Below are 20,547 nucleotides of genomic sequence, written 5' to 3' on the forward strand. Positions count from 1 at the left end.
TGACATAATATAGCAAACCACGTATATTAAATACCAGATATACCAGATGTGATACAGCAACCATGGAGATGACTCTCCCTAGAAAATTTTCTTCGGGCGCCCCTACCTCTTTCTGATTTCTTTCTTATGCCATAAACATATTCAATCTAAACTTATACTCCGTGACATTTTAACATGAAATTTTTAATTATATTAGAATCATAGACAAAGGCGGAGAGTCAATGTATTCATAAAAATTAATTCAAAAATGTAATATTACGAAAAACTTATGAAAGTTTGTTAATATAATGAGAGCATTCTCAGGTATTAAATTCAGGTAAAGCGAAATTTTTCATAGTACATTTTGTTAGGTTCTAAATCACATTAGCATGAAACAAGTTAAAGAAGAGAGAACCTTATCTTCTTCCATTATCTTAGTATGAACGAATCGGTGACTCATAGCGCAGTTAACAGGTCGAATCGGTCGCTCATAGGACAGTTAACAGTTCCTGCCGCTAATAGGACTGTCGCAAGTGGGAAGACACCCAAATGATGCTACTTTGAACACACACATACTATTGTTATTGTCAGTGGCGTATTTAGGGGGGCTTCCGGGCTTAAGCCCCCCCGAAATCTTACTTACTATAGTAAAGTATATGAAATATCTTGCAGAATTTTCACATTTTCAGGCAAAGCCCTCCCCGAAAGTTAGCAAAGCCCCCCCCGAAAGAAAATCGTAAATACGCCACTGGTTATTGTATTGGTTTATTTCTGAAGAACAGAGAAAAATTAAAGATTTATAGGGTAAACGTGCCAGTCCTCGACCACCTAACTCATTTTCTTATGGTCCTTAATCGTTTTTCACTCAATGGAAGAACTTAGGAGGATGCAAGTAGCTCATGTGTGTTCCTAAAACTATATTTTATCTATACTTTATCCAAAACTGAGATAGCTTATACCATTTATGTAATATTAGTCGGAGAAACACCAGTAAATGATTTCTTTTAGTGTTCGACCATTTTTCGTCAATGTTTGACCGCCTACTGTTTAGTCATCGACCACTACTCGGTTAATGTGCTTTTAATTACAGTATGAAGGCTAAAGCATAACTTTACCAAACTAATAGCATCTGTAGATGTTACATCATTAGTTTTTCAGGTATCACTTCGCAGTTTCGCACAATAGTCGCTGAGAATAAGTAATTTTGTGATAGTTTTGTCAAGAAAGGGACCACCAAATTCATTTAAGGTTCAGTGGAATGCAGCACCAAACATGCTTCGTCTTCTCTGGGTTGAAGGGGTATAAACCCCATCTTCTAAATTCGTTTTTAATTACTAATTGTGTTGCTACCTTGTATATCATTCTTTTAATTAGTGGTGCAGAAATAACATATGTAACATTTTACTCAGTTTCCATGTAGAAATCTCGAAAACGATTTGAACACAGATACGTCGCAGAGTTGAAGAATATATGTGCTGTTTGATGAAAGGCACTAGAGTACTATAGCATGGCTGGAACAAAATTCGCTGACTTCCATTGCCAAGTGAGCCTTGTGGCCGTCGATTAGCAGAAGGACTGGTTTCTTAATAGAGGGATCATTCACCCATTTTAGGAAGCCGTTTGCTATCCATTCGTAGTGTTTCACTTTGCATCCAGCCGCTATCTGACCTGACCTGCCTATGAAAATTTCTGAAGAGACTGCACTGAGACGTTCTTTGGAAGATGTCTTAAATACAGATATACGACCATCGGGGATACAATTTCTCCTGCTGCGGAAAAAGTGCAAAGCAGTGTTAATGTTTCTTTCTCGTTGTCCTTTCTCTCGTACATATTTTCCACGCTTTGGACCCCAACGTCTTTCCTGATTTGTGACACAGTTGAAAGCTGGATTCATCAGCATTAAATATTCGTTCAGAATCATTTAGAATATCAGACTGTCCCGTTTGTTTCAAGTATTTCTCAAGGCCCTAAAACCACAAGCGAATGTTTCCCTCGGTTACAGCGTATCGCGCCTTGTTCAAGGTTTAGAGACACGATTTGTGAGTGTCTCCTCAAGTAAGTGTAGTACCAGGTTTCACCAGCTCGATTGTCTTTGAACGGCGTTTTGCGTTTTTCTGAATCGACAATTTTTTAACACTGTTCAGAAGATCATATTTCTTCTGTAGAAAGCCCTTTTGCTCACATTAAGGAGCCAGTTTGCTAATCCCTCTTCTTCTTTCTGTTAGGTATGGTTCTGTATCTATTTTTCGCTCTTTGGGACTGTGACCATGAAATTTATCCATCAGCGTTACCCGAGGAATTTCATAGATTACTGATGCCTTTCGTATGGAGCTTTTTTTTTTTTTTTTTAAATATATATATATAGCGACAAGTCTCCAGAGCTTTTTGTAGATCCTCGTTTGAATAAGCTGGAAGTTTAAGCTTAGGCCTACTCACTCATTATCTTTGAAACAAAAATTCTTAAGGACATGCAAGGAAAACAGATGTATTCCAGACGTAAGCTGATAGTAGCTATTCCCCTAACAATATTTGAATGTGTTACACGACGAAGCGAGAATAGTGTAGTTCAGTATTAAACGAATTAGACCAAATATAATAAATTTATTATTCAAATTAAATGTTATACCCTAACAGTGCCGTTAATTTTCCATGAAAATGTTGGGAAACTACATGAATATTCAGTTACTTGAATTTGAATTTATTTTATGGACTTTAGGCATCTACGACTCCGACCGGGATAGGGTGGGGGAGAGGATGTTGGAAGTTAGACGGCCAGGGTCTATTTTGAAGATACCATCCCAGCATTTGCCTGGTGTGACTGAGGAAAAACCCGAAAGAACTCAGTTAAGATGGTCGACCGCTGGGATCGAAACGAGGACCTTCCGAATGATAAGCCAACGCTTTACTATTTTTTTCAAAGTTCGCCTCAGCCGAGACATTAAGCCTGAATGCTCCTCGAGCCAATTGGAGGTAATCCAATCCTGACAGGGACACGAACACAGAAATATCGAGGACAATTAAAAATACCCTTGCTCTTGAGAGGGATTCGAACCCTCAGTGGATTGCCTCTTCACCATTACCACTGAGCAACGGCCATTCAGTGAATATTCACGTATTAACGGTAAGACTCAGCAGATGATTATACAAATGTAAATTGTTCACTGAATTAGTGCTTGAATCAAGAAATTCTGCGAGAAAATACAAACGCAAAGCATGGTCGGACACTGAGAAAGAAACAGCTAATCTTCGACCGGCACAAATGTATTACGAAAAGTAGTGGTCGAACACTAGTAAATGTTTTCATATTCCATTATAACTTCAGAATTGGTAACTAATCACTCATTTCATGCAGATGAATCGAAAGTTAGTCGTTATTGATATTTCTACAATTTTTCAGTACTCGACCACCCTGTGGTCGAACACTAGTTAACAAAGAATATTTCATAAGTCATTGTCCGACCACTACATTTTATTGATTTATTGTTCATACCTTATAGTTATCACTAAATTTTAATTACTAAAATGTGCTCCACAGTTCCATGTAACAGAATAATATGTGCATTTCTTACCTGATGAGATAAAATTATGGAAAAGCACGAAAAACAGGGCGCTGTCGTTCCCATCTGCAACAGATTAAAGTTGTCGAAAACTCAGTGCGTCTTCCGTAGGCATACATTTGATTGGCTATTACCGAATGCATATGCAATATATTTTGACAGGATCTTTGTGATTGGTTCAGAATAAGCTGCAATTCAATTATAACGGAAAAGCATGCTTTTTTTATCGGAAAATAAGCGTAATATATGGTTTTAAAGTGAAAAGTGGTCGGCAACTAGGGGGTGATCGAAGACTGGCACAATCACCCTATTGGTTAATCAGTCAGTACAAGAATTTCACTGGATTTTCAATGTTTTATTTTAAAAAAAATACCTTGTTTTCCTTTTTGCTAAATTTACCTACAAAATTTCCCTATGATAGGAAAATTTCCCTCAAACTACGAACACTGTACCTAGGTCATTTTTTCGTCTGGCAAGCTCTTCATTTTGCCAAATGAAACTTGGATAGTTTACCTTTCGTGCTATTTTAGTTTTTTTCTCCACAATAAATTGAGTTGATTTTAACATCCCGGTCAGTAGCGAGGTTATATAAGACGTGGTGATTAACATGGAATCCGAACCATATGAACTCCGGTCGGAAATCAAACCCCGGATGTCCCACGTCAAAGTCGCGTACGCTAACCGCTTAGCCAAGAAGGAGCTCTACAATAAATTCGTTATGCTTTGATAAGTAACATTTTTATCATTCATTTTGAATGAAACTGTTATGAAACAAGAAACCAGTAATACACGAATAAAAATAATTTGTAAATACCTCTAGGACAACACTATATTTAGATGTTTCTAGGAGCACAATCTTATAGTATGATTATAAATGCAAATTATGACAAAGATATTCCATTATTAAATTGATGCAAATTTGTCCTTTTGATAAACACTAATAGTTTCTGCTAGTAAATTCTACTTACTTTAATAAATACTACTAATTAATAGCGGTGCCTGTGAACAAAAAACTTCAGATCCAAATTGAAAGTGACTATGTTTGTGACTCTTAATCTTTTGAACCACCCGACCGATCTCGATCAAATTTTTGATGTAGATGCAGTTCTAGCCTGGGAGTGATTTTAGCTATTCACTTTGACTTTAAAACTTAGGGGTGGGAGAAAAGTGGTAATTATAAAAACTACCAATTTAGGGGAAAGGGAGATTAATATTATAAAGATTCAATCGTTCAGACAACAATAGTATCCTGCGGTCTTGCTAATACTACTAATTTCCATTAGTAAATACTACTCCTCTCACTATCTGGTTCATATTAGCTTTGCTATTCTAAATAACTTAAACTAGAAAACAAATCACTGTAAAAAGCAATATTTATTTTTAAAAATAATAAAAGCGTAATAGTTTCGCCAAACAAGTGATGAAGCTAATATGTTCAGTTAGTTTGCGAAACTGTCACTGTAAAAAATCCTTGTGTTATTTCAACGACATGCCTATGTGTTAACACGATTGTGTTAAAATATAACACAAACAGGTGGTTAGAAGAACTCACTCTTCATTTGGAGTTGTGTGTCAAATGCCGGTAGTTGAAATGACACGCACCCTGTATGTTAAATTAATACAAGTGTAGAATCTTCGGTGTTGTTTCCTGCGTGATTGCCAAATATGTTGGGCATCTAATTATAAAAGTTTATGTACTGCAGCTACTCACAAACACAGTAGAAAGAAATACTTAAACAAATCCAGGTATTCATAAAATTTTAACATGCAAACCTCGCGATGTGTTCTCAATTGTTTTACATAATGTTTCTGAAGAAATATGCCAACAGCGAGAAACAACACCGTATTACTGTCACTTCTAAACTGCACTAGAGCTCGCCAGTCAACAGCGGGGACTGTGCTTCAAAAAAGGCGGAAAACAAGTAGAAACACGGTTAAGAGGCAAACATACTATAAGGATATAGGTAAGAGTTTCCTATCATTCTTGAACAAGTTGTTGGTTGTGTTTCAAACCATCAAGAAATACTTCACAATAAATGTTGGGGAGGACGACAAAAAAGTTTATGAAGATTTTCTAAATGAAGTGTTCTGTAGTTTACTATTCTTATTTTAAAATTAGAACCTTCGGTAATCGTAAGCATGCACACCACATGGTTTTCCAAGACAGAAAAATGGTTACATCAACACCGCACACGGAGTTATTTCAACACCGAAATAGGTGTCGTAGTAACACAGAACTGGAGTCGAACTAACACCAAAAACGGTGTTAATCTGGTGGTCTGACCTTGAATTTTAACACAGGGAGTGTTGAATTAATGCCAAAACTGTGTGACTTATACGGCTTTGACCTTGAATTATGACACAAATTGTGTGTTGAAATAATACGAAAATGATGTTGAAATAACACAGGGACAATAACAATATATTGATACTTGAGATGGTGTAATATTAACACAAAATAATTAACACACTACACACTGTGTTACTTTCTATGTGTTGGTACAACACCGCCACAAGTAACACACAACTTTTCCCCACACTACTGACCCTGACATGGTGTCGAATCAACGTCAAAAATACTAACACAGATCCGAATTTAACACCGCTCAACACCAATTGTGTGTTAAAAACGTAACACACCCCTTGTGTTAAACGCTAACACCGCGGGGTCTGTGTTGAATTAACACCGTATAGTGGTAGACACGCTGGAACCACTGCCCTGTGTTAAATTTGAGTTGAATTAACACAACCATTTTTTACTGTGTACACTGTTATTCTTTTTTAAATAATAAACGTTGCTTCTTTCAGTGACTTGTATCCTAGTAAAAGTACTCCTTTCAACAAATACTACTAAAAATAGTAAATACTATTAGTTTCAATAAATACTACTACACAGCAAAAAATTAGGTGTTGAAACAACACAAAATGACTACCACTTTAGCGTGTTACTTGTGCGCCAATTCAACAGCAAGCACATCGCCTTCCGAGCATATCAGAAATACCTCGTTACTGGCTGTGAGTATTTGCATTGTTTTTTATTGTTTGGTATGAGCAAAGTTTTGCGAAACATATTTCGCATTTATGGCAAGTAACTAATAACATTCTATGTTTTCTGTAATCGGTCGCAATAATATTGTTGTAAACCTGTGAATCATCTGACAACAGTTACACAGAGAGCAGTGCTTCCATTTGTTTTCTTTATCTGTTATTCTTGTGTCTTAGCATATATGAACAGAAGATGGCAGAACTGTTGCCTATGTAACTTTTGTCAGATGATTCACAGGTTTACAACGATATTATTGTGACTATTACAGAAAACATAGAATATTATTCGTTACTTGGCATAGGTGCCAAATATATTTCGCAAATCTTTGCTCATATTAAACGATAAATACCAATACAAATTCTCTCATTTAGTAACGTGTTATTTCTGATATGCTCGGAAGGCGATGTGCTTGGTGCTGAACGCACACATACTTCAAACCTAACTCCTCTTGTAGTTAGTTACTGTACTAAGCAGTGAACAAGTATTGCAGACGTACTTGGGAGGACAGTACAGATACTCTACATAGGAGACTGACAGAAGATTCTCATCTTCTGGAGGGTTATACTTAGATTTTTGAAGGTCATTGTGATATTCATATCCTGACTAACTCTTCTTGCTCTCCGTGGATCGTACCACACATCCGAACTTGCTGTTCTTTACTCGTATAAACCCTAACTTATGCGGTGCATATTCTTTATCGCACCATGCATAAGCTACCGGGATTAGTTCAAGGACCTACACCTAAACCAGTGGCGGATGCCAAACGAGATCCCCGAAGTAATCGGCGTAGCCGACAGCTCTCGGAGGGTAGTTTAGAGTCTGTTGAGAAGAGATCCCGGTCTCGTTCTCCTACTTTTGTCAAACGTCCAGAAGATCCGGAACCGATGCAGACTACCGCATCCAATCCTACTACGTCCACTGTTGCTATGCAACAGTCATATGCAGCCACACTTGCACGACCGAAACTTCACTCATTTCTTCTAACCAATTTCGATCCTAAATACAGTAATACTCGTCACATATTTAATCAAATCATTAAATACCTACCACGAGCCAGTATTCACCAAATTGTTTTCACCAGGGGTGGTGTTATTATTAAGTCTGAAGATGAAAATTTCGGTACAACACTTCGTAATAAGGCGAGTTATGAAATTTTCGGTAAAGCTGCCCAGTTATCTAAACTGCCGGATAGAGTCAAACAAAATCCTCCACCTCCTAGAACTCCTATGATGTCAGTAGTTATTCGAGGTGTCTTACCGGAAATAACTGATGAGGAAGTGCTTGAAGAATTAAAAGCTGAGGGAATTGAAGTTTCAAAATGTATCCGAATTAGAAACAATAACGGCGCAACATATATGGTACGAGTTTTGACCACTTCTCAATCAGCCATTGATATTCTGTTGCAAGAGGGCGCATTTATATACAAAAAGCGTCACAGGGTAGAACCATCTCGTACCAATCACCCTCTGCCAATTCGGTGTGAACGGTGCCAAGTTTATAATCAACATATAACTGCAAAATGTCCAAATGTTGCGAAATGCGGATATTGTACTGGCACTCACGAAACTAAAGATTGTCCAAATACGGGAAAGGCCCCGCACTGTTCTACTTGTTCCAGTGACACTCATCCGACCTATAGCTATAAATGTAAAGCTAAACCAGCAGCAAATCCAGAACATCCTGAGATGACTGTCCCACTACGGACTACAGACTCAACAGTACCAGTGTCACAATCCATTACAACTCCATTAATTGTTGAAAACTTTCTCCGTTACATTACGCTTATCCTTCAAAATATATTTCCTTTCCAACGCCAACTTATTCTGGATCACGTTATTGCAGCAGCCTCAGCTATCTTTCAAGTTAATCTGTATGCTACATATTCTGGGCCCTATGTTCATTTCCACATTGTACCGAGAGACACCGCAGTCTAAGTTCATAATGTTATATGCGATTATGGCTCTTGCACTTCTTTTCATGAACATTCGCTCCCTATCGTCACATCGCATACTGTTTGAGCAATTACTACTTGAGGAGAAAATAGACATCTTTCTTCTGAATGAAACAGCGCTCAAACCAACTACATATATTCGTTTTCCTCGATATAACTTTCTTCGCTGTGATTACCCAGACCACAATGCAAGAGCTCAAGGCGGAGCTGCAATCGGAATACGTAATAAAATCACTCATAGAAACCACTCTATTGCACTGCATTATCAGTTACCAGAGCACCTAGTGACAACAATTTACCTTCCAAATCTTGCACTAACAGTGGCTACAATCTACGTTCGTCCCGGCAACGTCATCCCTCTTGCATTTTTCACTTACTTGTTTCATCAATTTAGACATCTCATAATATTAGCCGACATTAATATTCATAGTCGCTCTGTTCGAGATCAAGAACAGTTTCACGATCATATATCACTTAATTTGCATGGACATGTTTATCAACTACCTAAACATACGCGACCAAGCAGTCAGACGACACCTGACGTTATTAGTACTGTTTCAATTGTCGATAAATGCATCATACAGATTCTGGATTGTATTGGCAGCGACCACCTTCCAATAAAAGTGATTGTTAACCATAAAAGACAACAATCAGAACCAGTTTTAAGATCTATCAAGCTGTACGAAAAAGCGAACTGGGATCAATATCGCTCTGATATAGATGTCGCTCTTGCTCCTTTAGAACCACCTACTACTGAATCAGAGCTTGAAGGTACCGTACAAAGCATTGTAGAGGCTATAAGAAATAGCGCTGACCAACATATACCTCAGTATCGAGGTAAAACATATCAGCCAATGTTACCTCCTCAATATTTGGCTCTCGTACGCAAATCTCGCTATTACTTTCGAGAATACGAAAAAACGCGAAACCCGGAATACCTAACGCAAGCTCGTAGATGGCAAAGGGCGGTGCATAATTATATTGTTGCTCACAAGCGGATTAGCTGGAGCAAAACCTGTAATCAACTGAACACAGAGTCACATCCAACGAAATATTGGAAAAAATTTCACCTTCTAACTGGGCAAAAAGTAAGTTCATCTTATCCCCTTATACAGAATGATCAACCTTTACATACGGACAATGAGAAAGCAGATGCTTTCGCCGGCCATCTCCAATCTGTCTTTACACCTCCTACCTGTATTCACCGCAGCAGTCCCAAAGTTTCCGAAGGAACAATAAACCAGCTATTACAGCCTTCCATCCATCACAAGTTAGACAGCACTAATCCTTTAACTCAGGAAATCACTTCTGGAGATATTCTATCGGTCATTAAACGGAAACGTAGCACTGCCCCCGGCTTTGACCAAATATCGTACAGACTTCTGAAAGAATGTTCGGCCAACTTTTTCATTTTTCTGGCTACAATATATACATTTATACTTCGAACAGGTTACTATCCTTCCGATTGGAAGGTATCCAAAGTCTGTATGTTTTTGAAACCGAACAAACCAGCACATTCTGTGCAATCATATCGTCCCATCCAACTAACGTCCACACTTGGGAAAGTCTTTGAAAAAATACTGGTCTTACGTTTACACCCCTATATCATTGATCATCAACTTTTACCACTTCATCAGGCTGGATTTAGACCCTATTACAGTATAAATGATCAGTTACTTCGCCTAACTACCATCATAACCAACCACTACAATAAATCTCTTCCGTCTTGTCTCATACTGATGGACCTTGAAAAGGCATTCGATCGGATTTGGCACTACGGATTATTTTATAAATTGCTTAAATTGAGTCTTCCTCTCTCATACCTCAGAGTTATTTATTCGTTCATACTTAACCGTATTGCCTATGTCAGCGTCAATAACTCTCTATCCCATCCAGTATTTCCACACACGGGGGTACCGCAAGGGTCTAGCTTATCGCCTCTTTTGTACATCTTGTATGCTTCAGATTTGCCATCTCCAGCGCCGAATACTTACCTGTTCCAATATGCTGACGATACAGCCTTTCTAACACTAGGCAAAACAATACAACATATTAACGTACACTTGCAGACTACGATTACAGCTTTTCTGCAATGGTGTCGTAAATGACGACTATCAGTAAACGCAGACAAAACTCAGACACTAGTTATTCTACCAACAAAGTGTCGTAGTAAAGTTAGGCGTAATCCTAATTTGTTACAGATACGAGTAGGCGATCACCTTCTTCACCCCTCTAAAACTGTTACATACTTAGGTATCATCTTTGATGATAAGTTGCGATGGACACCTCAGTTACAAAAAATTGTTACGAAGGCTAAAAACAGATTACAACTTCTTCGTCGCCTTGTTGGTCAGAACTGGGGACTGAACTCTAAATTATTACTTAACACTTACAAAGCATTCATGAGGAGTGTCCTTACTTTTGGTCACGTAGTTTGGTGTTCAGCCCCACAAAAATTCTACAACAGACTTGAGATTCTAGAGCGACACGCCATTCGTTTAGCATATCGGATCAAACTTCCTTATCACAATACTGACCTATATAATAAAATTGACTTTCCTCCGCTCGTTCACCACATTGCCAACTTGCGTGAGAAATTTATAGCCAAGAATCTCCAGAATCGTAAGGATATATTTCTTGATACAATATTTACAGACTTACAGCAAGAATCCGCATATAAATACTGTTATACACCACTCAGCGTCCTGGTTACAATATATCTCCGCAATATTCCAGCAGATCATCATCACACAGCATTCTTTCGTCACCAACTTATCCAGCAGCATATTCCTCATCTTTTCCCATCATAGCACTGTTTCTCCACACCACTAATAAGGGCTATCCATGTGTCTTTCATCAGTCCTGAGCCGCCCCAGGACAGAAGATTAACATGCATTTGTCTGTTCTAACATCCATCTACTGTGTTGTGACGTCCAGAGCACCTCACTCAACAACATTCATTTGTCATAAATTTGTACTATAATCTCTTTCAACAGTACCTTCTATACATTTCACAAAATTTTATTCTGCTTTACTTCTATTATCACTTTCTTTTTACAGTTATGTTATTTTTCTGCACTCGCACCTTTGTTTAATAGTTTCATACTTTGTTTAATATTGTTTTGTTTAATAACATTTTGTTCTCATATATCGTTTTGTTTATGATATTGATATATAAAATTAATCTTTTTGATATAATCTTTGTATTTTGATTTTGTTTATGAATAAAATAAATATTTCTTTCACAGCTCCTTGACCGACCATAATATGAATAAAGAATAATTGATGATCTCAAGCCCCAGGCCAAGAGAGAGGGCGAAACCCTCTAGTGGCAGATTATATACAACTAATGTTTATTCAAATTTCCCAAAAATAAAGTTTGTTCCACCCATAATAAGATGCCCTCATACTTCCGTATACAGAAATAAAGTGTCAGCTCCAACCACTTCCCTCTAAAAAAAAAAAAAAAAAAAAAAAAATTGGTGCTGAATTTTAACACACAAGTAACACGGTAAAGTGGTAGTCATTTTGTGTTGTTTCAACACCTCATTTTTTACAGTGTAGTTTTAATTACATGTCCGAGTCACAGTAAGAGTATTCCGACCGCTAGAAAGTAACACCAATAATTCAGCACTAGAACTGAATATCTATTATATGTTTAATAATTTTTGAAGAAACAGATAGTAATACTATTCCATAACAGTGTTATGTAAGAGTGTTATTAGTCTTATTATGAATTGGAACCTGAGAAGTAATAAGCAATGTAAGACAATGATATAATAAATATTTTTCCACAGCTTAAATATTGTTATTATTGAATTGAGCGAGTTGAAGCTATATGTATTCAGTATGTATTTTCTTTTTCTGTACTGTTTTCTTCAAGATAATTTGAACTACATTGACCAAAAATGTATGATGATATATCGAGCTGAGCTGCTTTTGAGTTTAACGTCCCTTTCAGCAGCGAGGTTTTATGAGACGGGACCTACTGGTTAACATGGAATCCCAACCACATGAGCTCCTGTCGGAAATCGAACCCAGCTCTCTCACGCCAAGGGCGAGTACGCTAATGTAGTTATCGAGAAGAGAGTTCCGAAGCAATATGTTTATGATCAGCCATATTCTTGAGGAATATTAGCCAAAAAACTGTTCGACATATTAGCATTAATTTTAAAAGAGTGTATCAAGCAAGTAATGAACGAACATTGCAGGTTAATACTGGTCTTGATGAATACGATTTTAAAGTAAAGTGGTTGTGATTGGTTTCATCACATTCTTGAGTGACAGGAAAATTACTCTACACATTTTCGACTTCTTCAAGGTTGCTTGTGATAGTGACGAAATTTTACATGTTAATAATTGTTAAGGTATAGATGGTACTAGAATATAGTATGATCCGTAAATCTTTAAAGAATACTGGTAGAAAAACTGCCACACTTACAAGCATTAATTTCTCTAAGAGTGAAGTAATGAGTAATTCTACAAGTTAATAGTGGTTATTACGTAGACGGCTTCGAAATTGTTGACGAATGATGGTCAGAAAACTGTTCCAAATATGTTTTCAATTATAGTCCTGCCAAAATGTCTTGATCCTTGGCAAAAATGCGAACTAAAGCTCACACCTCGACACACCCACACGTTTAGCCAGTGAGGGTTCAGCTGTTGCTAAGCGAGAGAACCTGGCAGTGGCATTCCTTCAGTCGATAGCAGCGCTTGAAACGGAAGACTAGGTGTCAAGTCAATGTGGTATATTTATAGTGGCTGCTCCTCATTCATCGAATTAGTCCAAAAGGATTGAAAGTACATTAACCAAATTTGCACGTATCCACTGGTTATAATACAGAAAACTTTAAAGAAAAATGTGATAAATAGTCATGCCCCGGCTCTCATCCAGAATATTTTATCCGAAGAGGGCAAAATAAAATTCCGGGCATTGGGCTGCACAGCATTTCTATTTATCTCAGATCCAGGTGACCTAACAACGCCGGGGGGAAGCCACTCCTGGAAGTATGTCTGGAAGAAACATCAGTCATATTTTTCAAGGATGTGGTCGAAGTCGCACGTAACCTTAACATTAACAGATTAAAACAATTTACATATTTCCTGGGTCAAATTACCCAGTCTGATTACAGTAAAGCAAAATTTGCATATAATAATAATCGTTCTGTTGTAAATGATTTTCGAAGCAAGACAGTTATAATCATTTATGAGAAACAAGACACTGTCTCATATATGAAGGATTACAAGATTGAATTAATACCCACTTCTTGATCAATAGAAGGGATGGTTTAGCTACCATAAGCAAATCTTGCGAAATGAAAGTTAATTTACACATAATATGTCGTGCCCATGTCATTCCCTGCCATGCTTCGTCCGTACAACTGCCGCGACCACTTTCACGTACTATGCCGTGCCTTACTGTTATTGTTTTCTACACCATTTCTCTTGCTTCTGGTCAACTTCGTATCGCTTCGTATGCTCCGGAAAAAACCGAAGGATAGCGGCCGATGAGCCACGACCGGGGTGGTTTCTCTTCGAGTCAGCCTGTCGGGGCACGGCATGGGAACGGTATACTATGTGTGAATTTAATTTGATAGAAGTTAGAGGGGTTCGCTCGCTTAACTTAATTTTGTATCCCGAATGTGTTTAACTTCTGTCCTCTACTCACCATTTGTAGCTGAGTGATGTATTTCTTCCACCAAATGTGTTTCTTGTACATCGGCCACATGGATGTGATTAAATAGTAGGTGTACATTATAACGTGCACAAAGGTATTGAGTAATCCGATCATTGTTACATGTCCACCTGGAATGGAAAGAAATTAGTAAGAAAGAGGAAAAGTATGTTTTAGGTTTCACTGATCAAAAGAAATAACAGACCACCACAAAGAGTTCACATTTCACAAATGTTTTCTATACACAAACAGACATATTTCTAAATCTTCTGGTGTGCAGTAACTGTAGACGAATCTAAATACATGGAAGTTCGCCGTGACCGTAAAGCTGCAAAGTATGGATACGTTAAAATATCAAATAATGTTTTCGACAAAGTGCATACTTTCAAATACCTAGGATCAATATTAAGAGACCAGAACTATATCTAGGGATGCGCACGAGGCAAGATTTGTAGTTGTCTCGTCTCGAAAATGTGCTGTAAAAGCGATAGCTCGACTCGAAAAATGTATATTTTTCTATTGGAAGAGCCGTGTCTCGACTCGAATTTTGTCAGAAAAATCCTGTCTCGACTCGTCTCGTGTTCATCCCTAACTATATCTACGAAGAAATTAAATGTCGACTGAAAGCAGGGACTTTTTGTTATTTTGTAATTCTTAATCTTTTGTCTTCGCGAATCCGATCGAAGAATTTGAAGCTTAACATATAAAACAATATTGTACCTGTTGTACTGTACGGTTGCGAAACATGGTCGCTTATTTTGAGGAACGAACGCAGACTGCATGCCGAATATTCGGACCTAAGAGAGACAGGAATGGGAAATGGCGGAAACAAGGAACTGCATAATTTATATGGTTTACCTAAATCCAGGAGGCTTAGGTGGCCGGAGTATGTAGTCAGAATATGAGAAAGTAGAAACGGTTTCAAAATTTTAACTGGGAACCCAATCGTGAAAATACAATTAGAAAGACTTATGGATCTTGCAGAAATAGGAACACAAAGTAGAAACTGGATCCAGTTGGCTAAGGATAGAAGTCAATAAAGAGCTTTTGTGAATGTGGCATTGAACCTTCAGGTTACGTAGGCCATAGAATTAGTTAGTTAGTTTTAGCGAAACTCTTTCAAATAAAGTTTTGCAGACTGAGAAAGACCTTTGAACGGAACAAAATTGAGTTAGAATATGTTTTATGGAGGTGTATATAATCACATACACAAAGGTATTCAGGAATACCAGAAATGTTCCATTCCAATACCTAGAATGGTGAAAGGTTATTTTAAGTAAGAAAGTCGTGTTTCGTTGTAGGTTAAATAAGGATTTATAGGTTGATTTTGGGTTTAGCATCTCTTTCATCAGCGAGGCTATATGAGGCGCTAACCTGCAGCTTAACGTGGGATCAGAGCTATAAGAGCTCCTGCCGGGAATCGAACCCGTATTTTCCTGACCGAAATGTACTACCATGAGCAAAATAAATGACGCGTCTCTTTATTTTGAAGTTTTTTGAAAATATCTCCATTTTCTTTATATGTTCGAAATTTCGGAAGGTTTCCCCAGCAGGACAGGTTAATAACAAACCCGTTTTTAATATTTGGGTTAGATATTAGCTTAAAATAAATAAATTAGAAGCAAAAAACATTAAATCGACAGAAATCTCGAGAATTACCAACTCTGCTAAAGTGGGAAATTTTCAAGAACGCGAGGGAATTCTGCAGTTCAACACGAAGCAGCGACATCTATGTCATTGAGAGAGACGTGGATTAGATCTACAAACGAAACTTTTAACGAAACATTTCTAATGTGTCTTATTACATGCATTATTAGCGAACTCCAAATATATGAATCTATGCTAAGTATTAACGTATAGATAGAGCAAATAGTGGAAATTACCTATGGAAAAAGACGAATTCTTAGCACAATCGTAACGAAAAATCGTCTTTACCGTAGAACAGGTTCAATTCACGTAAGAAAACAAGTAGCTCAGTTAGTCAAAGCAATTAGTTTGTATGCCAAAGGTATTGGGTTCGAACCCTATGGAAGTGCCATTGTAATTTTTCTTACTGTGGTTATTTTATTTATTTTTTATGTGAGAAAAAATCAAATTGTAACATATGTGTAAAACTCATGACGATACAAAAAAAATGCCGTTCTCGCACTTGCATTAGTGTCTCTAATTTTTGTTTGCAAACAGTTTCGTAATAATTTCCCCTGTGCTCACTACTCACTACATGCTCACTGGTGCATAACGAATGTTTTCCAGTAAATGTTAATTCTAATTTGGAGAATTTTATAAAGTTTCACAATGTTTCTCGCTTGATAGTCTTCTATCTACTTTTTTGGACACTTTGATAACAGATTTCCCTATTAAATGTTTAATTTCCCCTATATATATTTAATTACAGAAAAGTTTTACATGTATTTGTCTTAAGTTGAAATTGTTTTGAATTTACCACATGAGGTAAGTAGCCCGAAGGAGGAGAACTGAAGTAACTGATATTCTACGTAAAAGCAACCTATTGTAGAATGATTATGCTTCTTAATTTCAGCACATAATCTTTACGTTGGTCAGACAGAGAAAAAACATGTTTTTTCCTCTCCTATGACCACTCATCTTAAAGCTCTACATGTAATGATTCGTGTCACATAATTTCGGCTCTCCAAAGACATTTATTATTATTATTATTATTATTATTATTATTATTATTATTATTATTATTATGATTATTATTATTATTATTCCTGAATATGTCACCCTTACATAATATAACTTTAGATATCTTGGTTTAAAGTGCTTTCTTTAGTAATAATTTGAGCAACCATGTAACAAAATTTAAAATGTATGAGGGAGCACGAAGTTTTATTCCCCCCCTCTCTTTTCAGCACCGTCCCAACAGAAAGTATATAATTTCTGACAAGCAGAGTAGACAAAATGAATAAGAAATATATTTAAAGTAACCTTTCCTCCTTCGTGAATGGAATATCACGTAAGATTTTTTATTCTACTGAAGACGATCCTAGGCCGTTATGGTTAGGTAACAAAAGAAATACCTAATATATTTATTGCGCCCCTTCACTGTAATATTACCTCTTCTTTCTTTCATAATATAACTTTAGATATCTTGGTTTAAAGTGCTTTCTTTAGTAATAATTTGAGCAACCATGTAACAAAATTTAAAATGTATGAGGGAGCACGAAGTTTTATCCCCCCCTCCCTTTTCAGCACCGTCCCAACAGAAAGTATATAATTTCTGACAAGCAGAGTAGACAAAATGAATAAGAAATATATTTAAAGTAACCTTTCCTCCTTCGTGAATGGAATATCACGTAACATTTTTTATTCTACTGAAGACGATCCTAGGCCGTTATGGTTAGGTAACAAAAGAAATACCTAATATATTTATTGCGCCCCTTCACTGTAATATTACCTCTTCTTTATTTGTTCGAGGCCACCCTACATAACCAAGGGTGACAAAAAGAATAGGAAAAGTGTCTAAAGATTACAAAACACTTTATATTTTGTCAGAAACAAGGCAGTGTATACACAGCATTGCTTTCGTTAACAAGTGTTTCACCGTTGAGTCGCTTATAAAATTAGGCAGAATAAAGTTTTCTAGAGGGATTTGTTCAGGATGGTTTTGTGTCGGGCTAATAACGATGAGTATAATTATTTACATCACCGTTAAAGAAATAGCAAACTTTCTGAAAGGAACTTACTTAGGAAACATCAGATCCTCTTTCTACTTAATTGCATCTGGCATTCTGAATGAAAGTTCTATGGGACTATTAGAAAAATATATATTCCCGTTTCCACGCTGATGGTAGAATTTCTTAAGCAGTTACTGAATTACGTTCGAAATATACGCGTAAATAGCGCCCCCGCAACCCTTTGGCGTGGGGACCGCACAAGCTGCAAGGCCAAAAATATACAGAAAGTACGCAGGGGCGGACCAGGCCAAATTTTCACCCGGGCAAAGTGACTTTTTGGTCCCCTCCCCCTAGTACTAGCCTATATTTTACATTTTATCATAGTGTTTTTAATATTTTAAACCCATTTTTCAAAAAGACATTCATTACCTAGGAAAACTTCACAAATATGGCCCGCTATAAACAATACGAACTCCCCGCCCCCCGCTTGGTCTTGTGGCTAGCACGCCTGCCTTCTATGGTACCGGATCCAATTCCCGGTGGATTACTGTTGAACGATAAAAGTGGTTCAGATTCCACTATAATTAGTATCCACATCTCCTTTGGCCATTAAGGCATAACCGTGGAACGCTAAACTCAAGCAAACAAACAAACAATACTTACACCCCCGCCACTCTTTATTCTGTATGCCATCTTTCCATTTTTCGATACAGCCTCCTTATTACTATGAAACTCTCTTCTTCCATGGATATGTAATTGCCACTACTTTACAAGAATATAAACCAAAAACGTCAGTAGAAAACACGTTCTAAAATTTACTTTTTGAGGCTCGTTTTGGCGCCCCTCTTTCTCTGGCGCCCCGGGCAGTCGCCCGGCCCTTGGCACGCACCTGAAAGTACGGACGCATAAATAAGGACTGCGGAGGAGAGGTTAACCTTCATATTATGCCACTGGTTTGACGTGTTTGAAATGTTCAGTGACTGATCGGTTAGTGAAATAATTTCGACGGTTACTGATGTTTAAAGTTTAGCTGAGACAAAGTTACCTAACCAAATACATTTGATATGGCGATGTCACAATTTGATTTTTCCTCTCCTAAAAAAGATAAAAACAATCAATAGTAATAAAAACCCTTACTCGTACTGGGCTCTAACTAACAACCTAATTCGTACAGACTAGTTGCTCTGACCAACTGAGTTTCGATTTCTTACGCGAAAGAAGTCTGTTATATTACGAGGCATGCTTTTCATTAGCAAAACTGTTCGAAGTAATACGAACATGGCTCAAGAACAGAGACGGAACTGAATTACCACTCGATTGACCTCGAGGCCAAATCACCAAAGGGTAGCTATAAACGTAAGTTCAGCATGCATTTCTGTGGAGTTCTGTTCAGTATTCCTATCTGCCAGTCACGCTTGTTTGTAAGAGTAATATTTTACAAACCTAACCTTTCGATAGAGCACAATAGCAAAAGAATAAAAGGGAAGGAATTCTTGCCCTTGTGAACGTTGGATACCACCATGTGCAATAAAACTGTCGCGTCTCCTTGAAGTGATATTTTATCGAAAATAACTCTTTTTCCTTTATATATCCGAAGTTTTTGAGGGTTTCAAAATGAGGTAACGTTACTGACAAACAAGGACGCATTTAGGGGTGGGTACAAGGGGGTCCGGACCCCCTCTGAAATCCCAATTTTTCTGTAAATTTAGCCTAATTTTTGGGATTATCTTTTAAAATTTTATTATAATTTATCCTAATATTGAAGTCGGGCCCCTTCCGAAATAAATTACTGTATACGTGCCTGCTGACAATTTTCAATATATTCGTTAAATAATAAAGTAAAATAATTAAATTAGGAGCAAAAAGCTTCAACACGGGCTAACTTTTGTCCACTGCCAATATTGTTAGAAGGGATATTAATAGCAAAAACTGCTAGTCAATGCTGAACCTTGAAACTTCACCCCGAACAGCAAGCCTATTATTGAGAACTACATATGAAACATTTTATCAAAACTTATCTAGCTTTTATCTGGCATGAAATTATTATATACACCAAAATGCACTATCCTAAAATGTGTATCTAAACATTGCTCTACGTATCTACGAAGCAATGAAAATTTTTTATCGAAATATTTGGGCAGGAAACTCTAACAGCCAGCCATTTTATTTAAATCGTAATAAATCCTGTAACCGTGCGTTAACGTGAAGACAAAGCTTGGTCCATTGGTAAAGTGTTGCAAGAATGAAAACTCAATGTTCGTAGGTTCGAATCTATCCACTCACCAGAACATTTTATTCTTATGTGTAACGATGAAATAAGAAAGAAAAAATGTATAACCGTTAAGACAAAACTTCAACCAAGTCTGAAGAGAACAATACTAAAATAGTAACACACTGACGTCAACCAAGAATTATTTCATGTAGCGTTTGGACGAAATTACAACTGCCAACAATTGCAGAAGTAAAAACAGGCTGATAGGCGTAATGTAGTCTAGACTTCTGAATGCATTTACTTCCTCAAAACTTCCGTCTCGTCATTGGTATGCCGTTAGTCATGGTAAAACCTTTCAATTGGAAGTGAAATGACAAACTAAAACAGTTTTAAATCAATAAATGTCTATGTGTAAAAGTAGGTGTCTCTTATCTGTAGTTCTGAGTTCCTTTTACTTTGAAGTGACAAATGAGAGAAGAAAGTATGGTGA

The 20,547-nt window shown here is 37.1% G+C and overlaps 1 protein-coding gene across 1 annotated transcript in view; it reads right to left on the bottom strand.

Moving 5' to 3' along the window:
• Positions 1-20,547, bottom strand: part of LOC145672932 (very long chain fatty acid elongase AAEL008004-like) — a 74,330-nt gene that overhangs the window by 5,091 nt on the left and 48,692 nt on the right. The window contains exon 6 of the mRNA XM_081742154.1: positions 14,202-14,338. Coding sequence (XP_081598280.1) covers positions 14,202-14,338 — 137 coding nt within the window. The remainder of the gene's footprint in view (positions 1-14,201; positions 14,339-20,547) is intronic.

Source organism: Thermobia domestica, chromosome 16 (genome assembly GCF_964235325.1).
Source record: "Thermobia domestica chromosome 16, izTheDome1.hap1.1, whole genome shotgun sequence".
NCBI classification, from domain to species: domain Eukaryota; kingdom Metazoa; phylum Arthropoda; class Insecta; order Zygentoma; family Lepismatidae; genus Thermobia; species Thermobia domestica.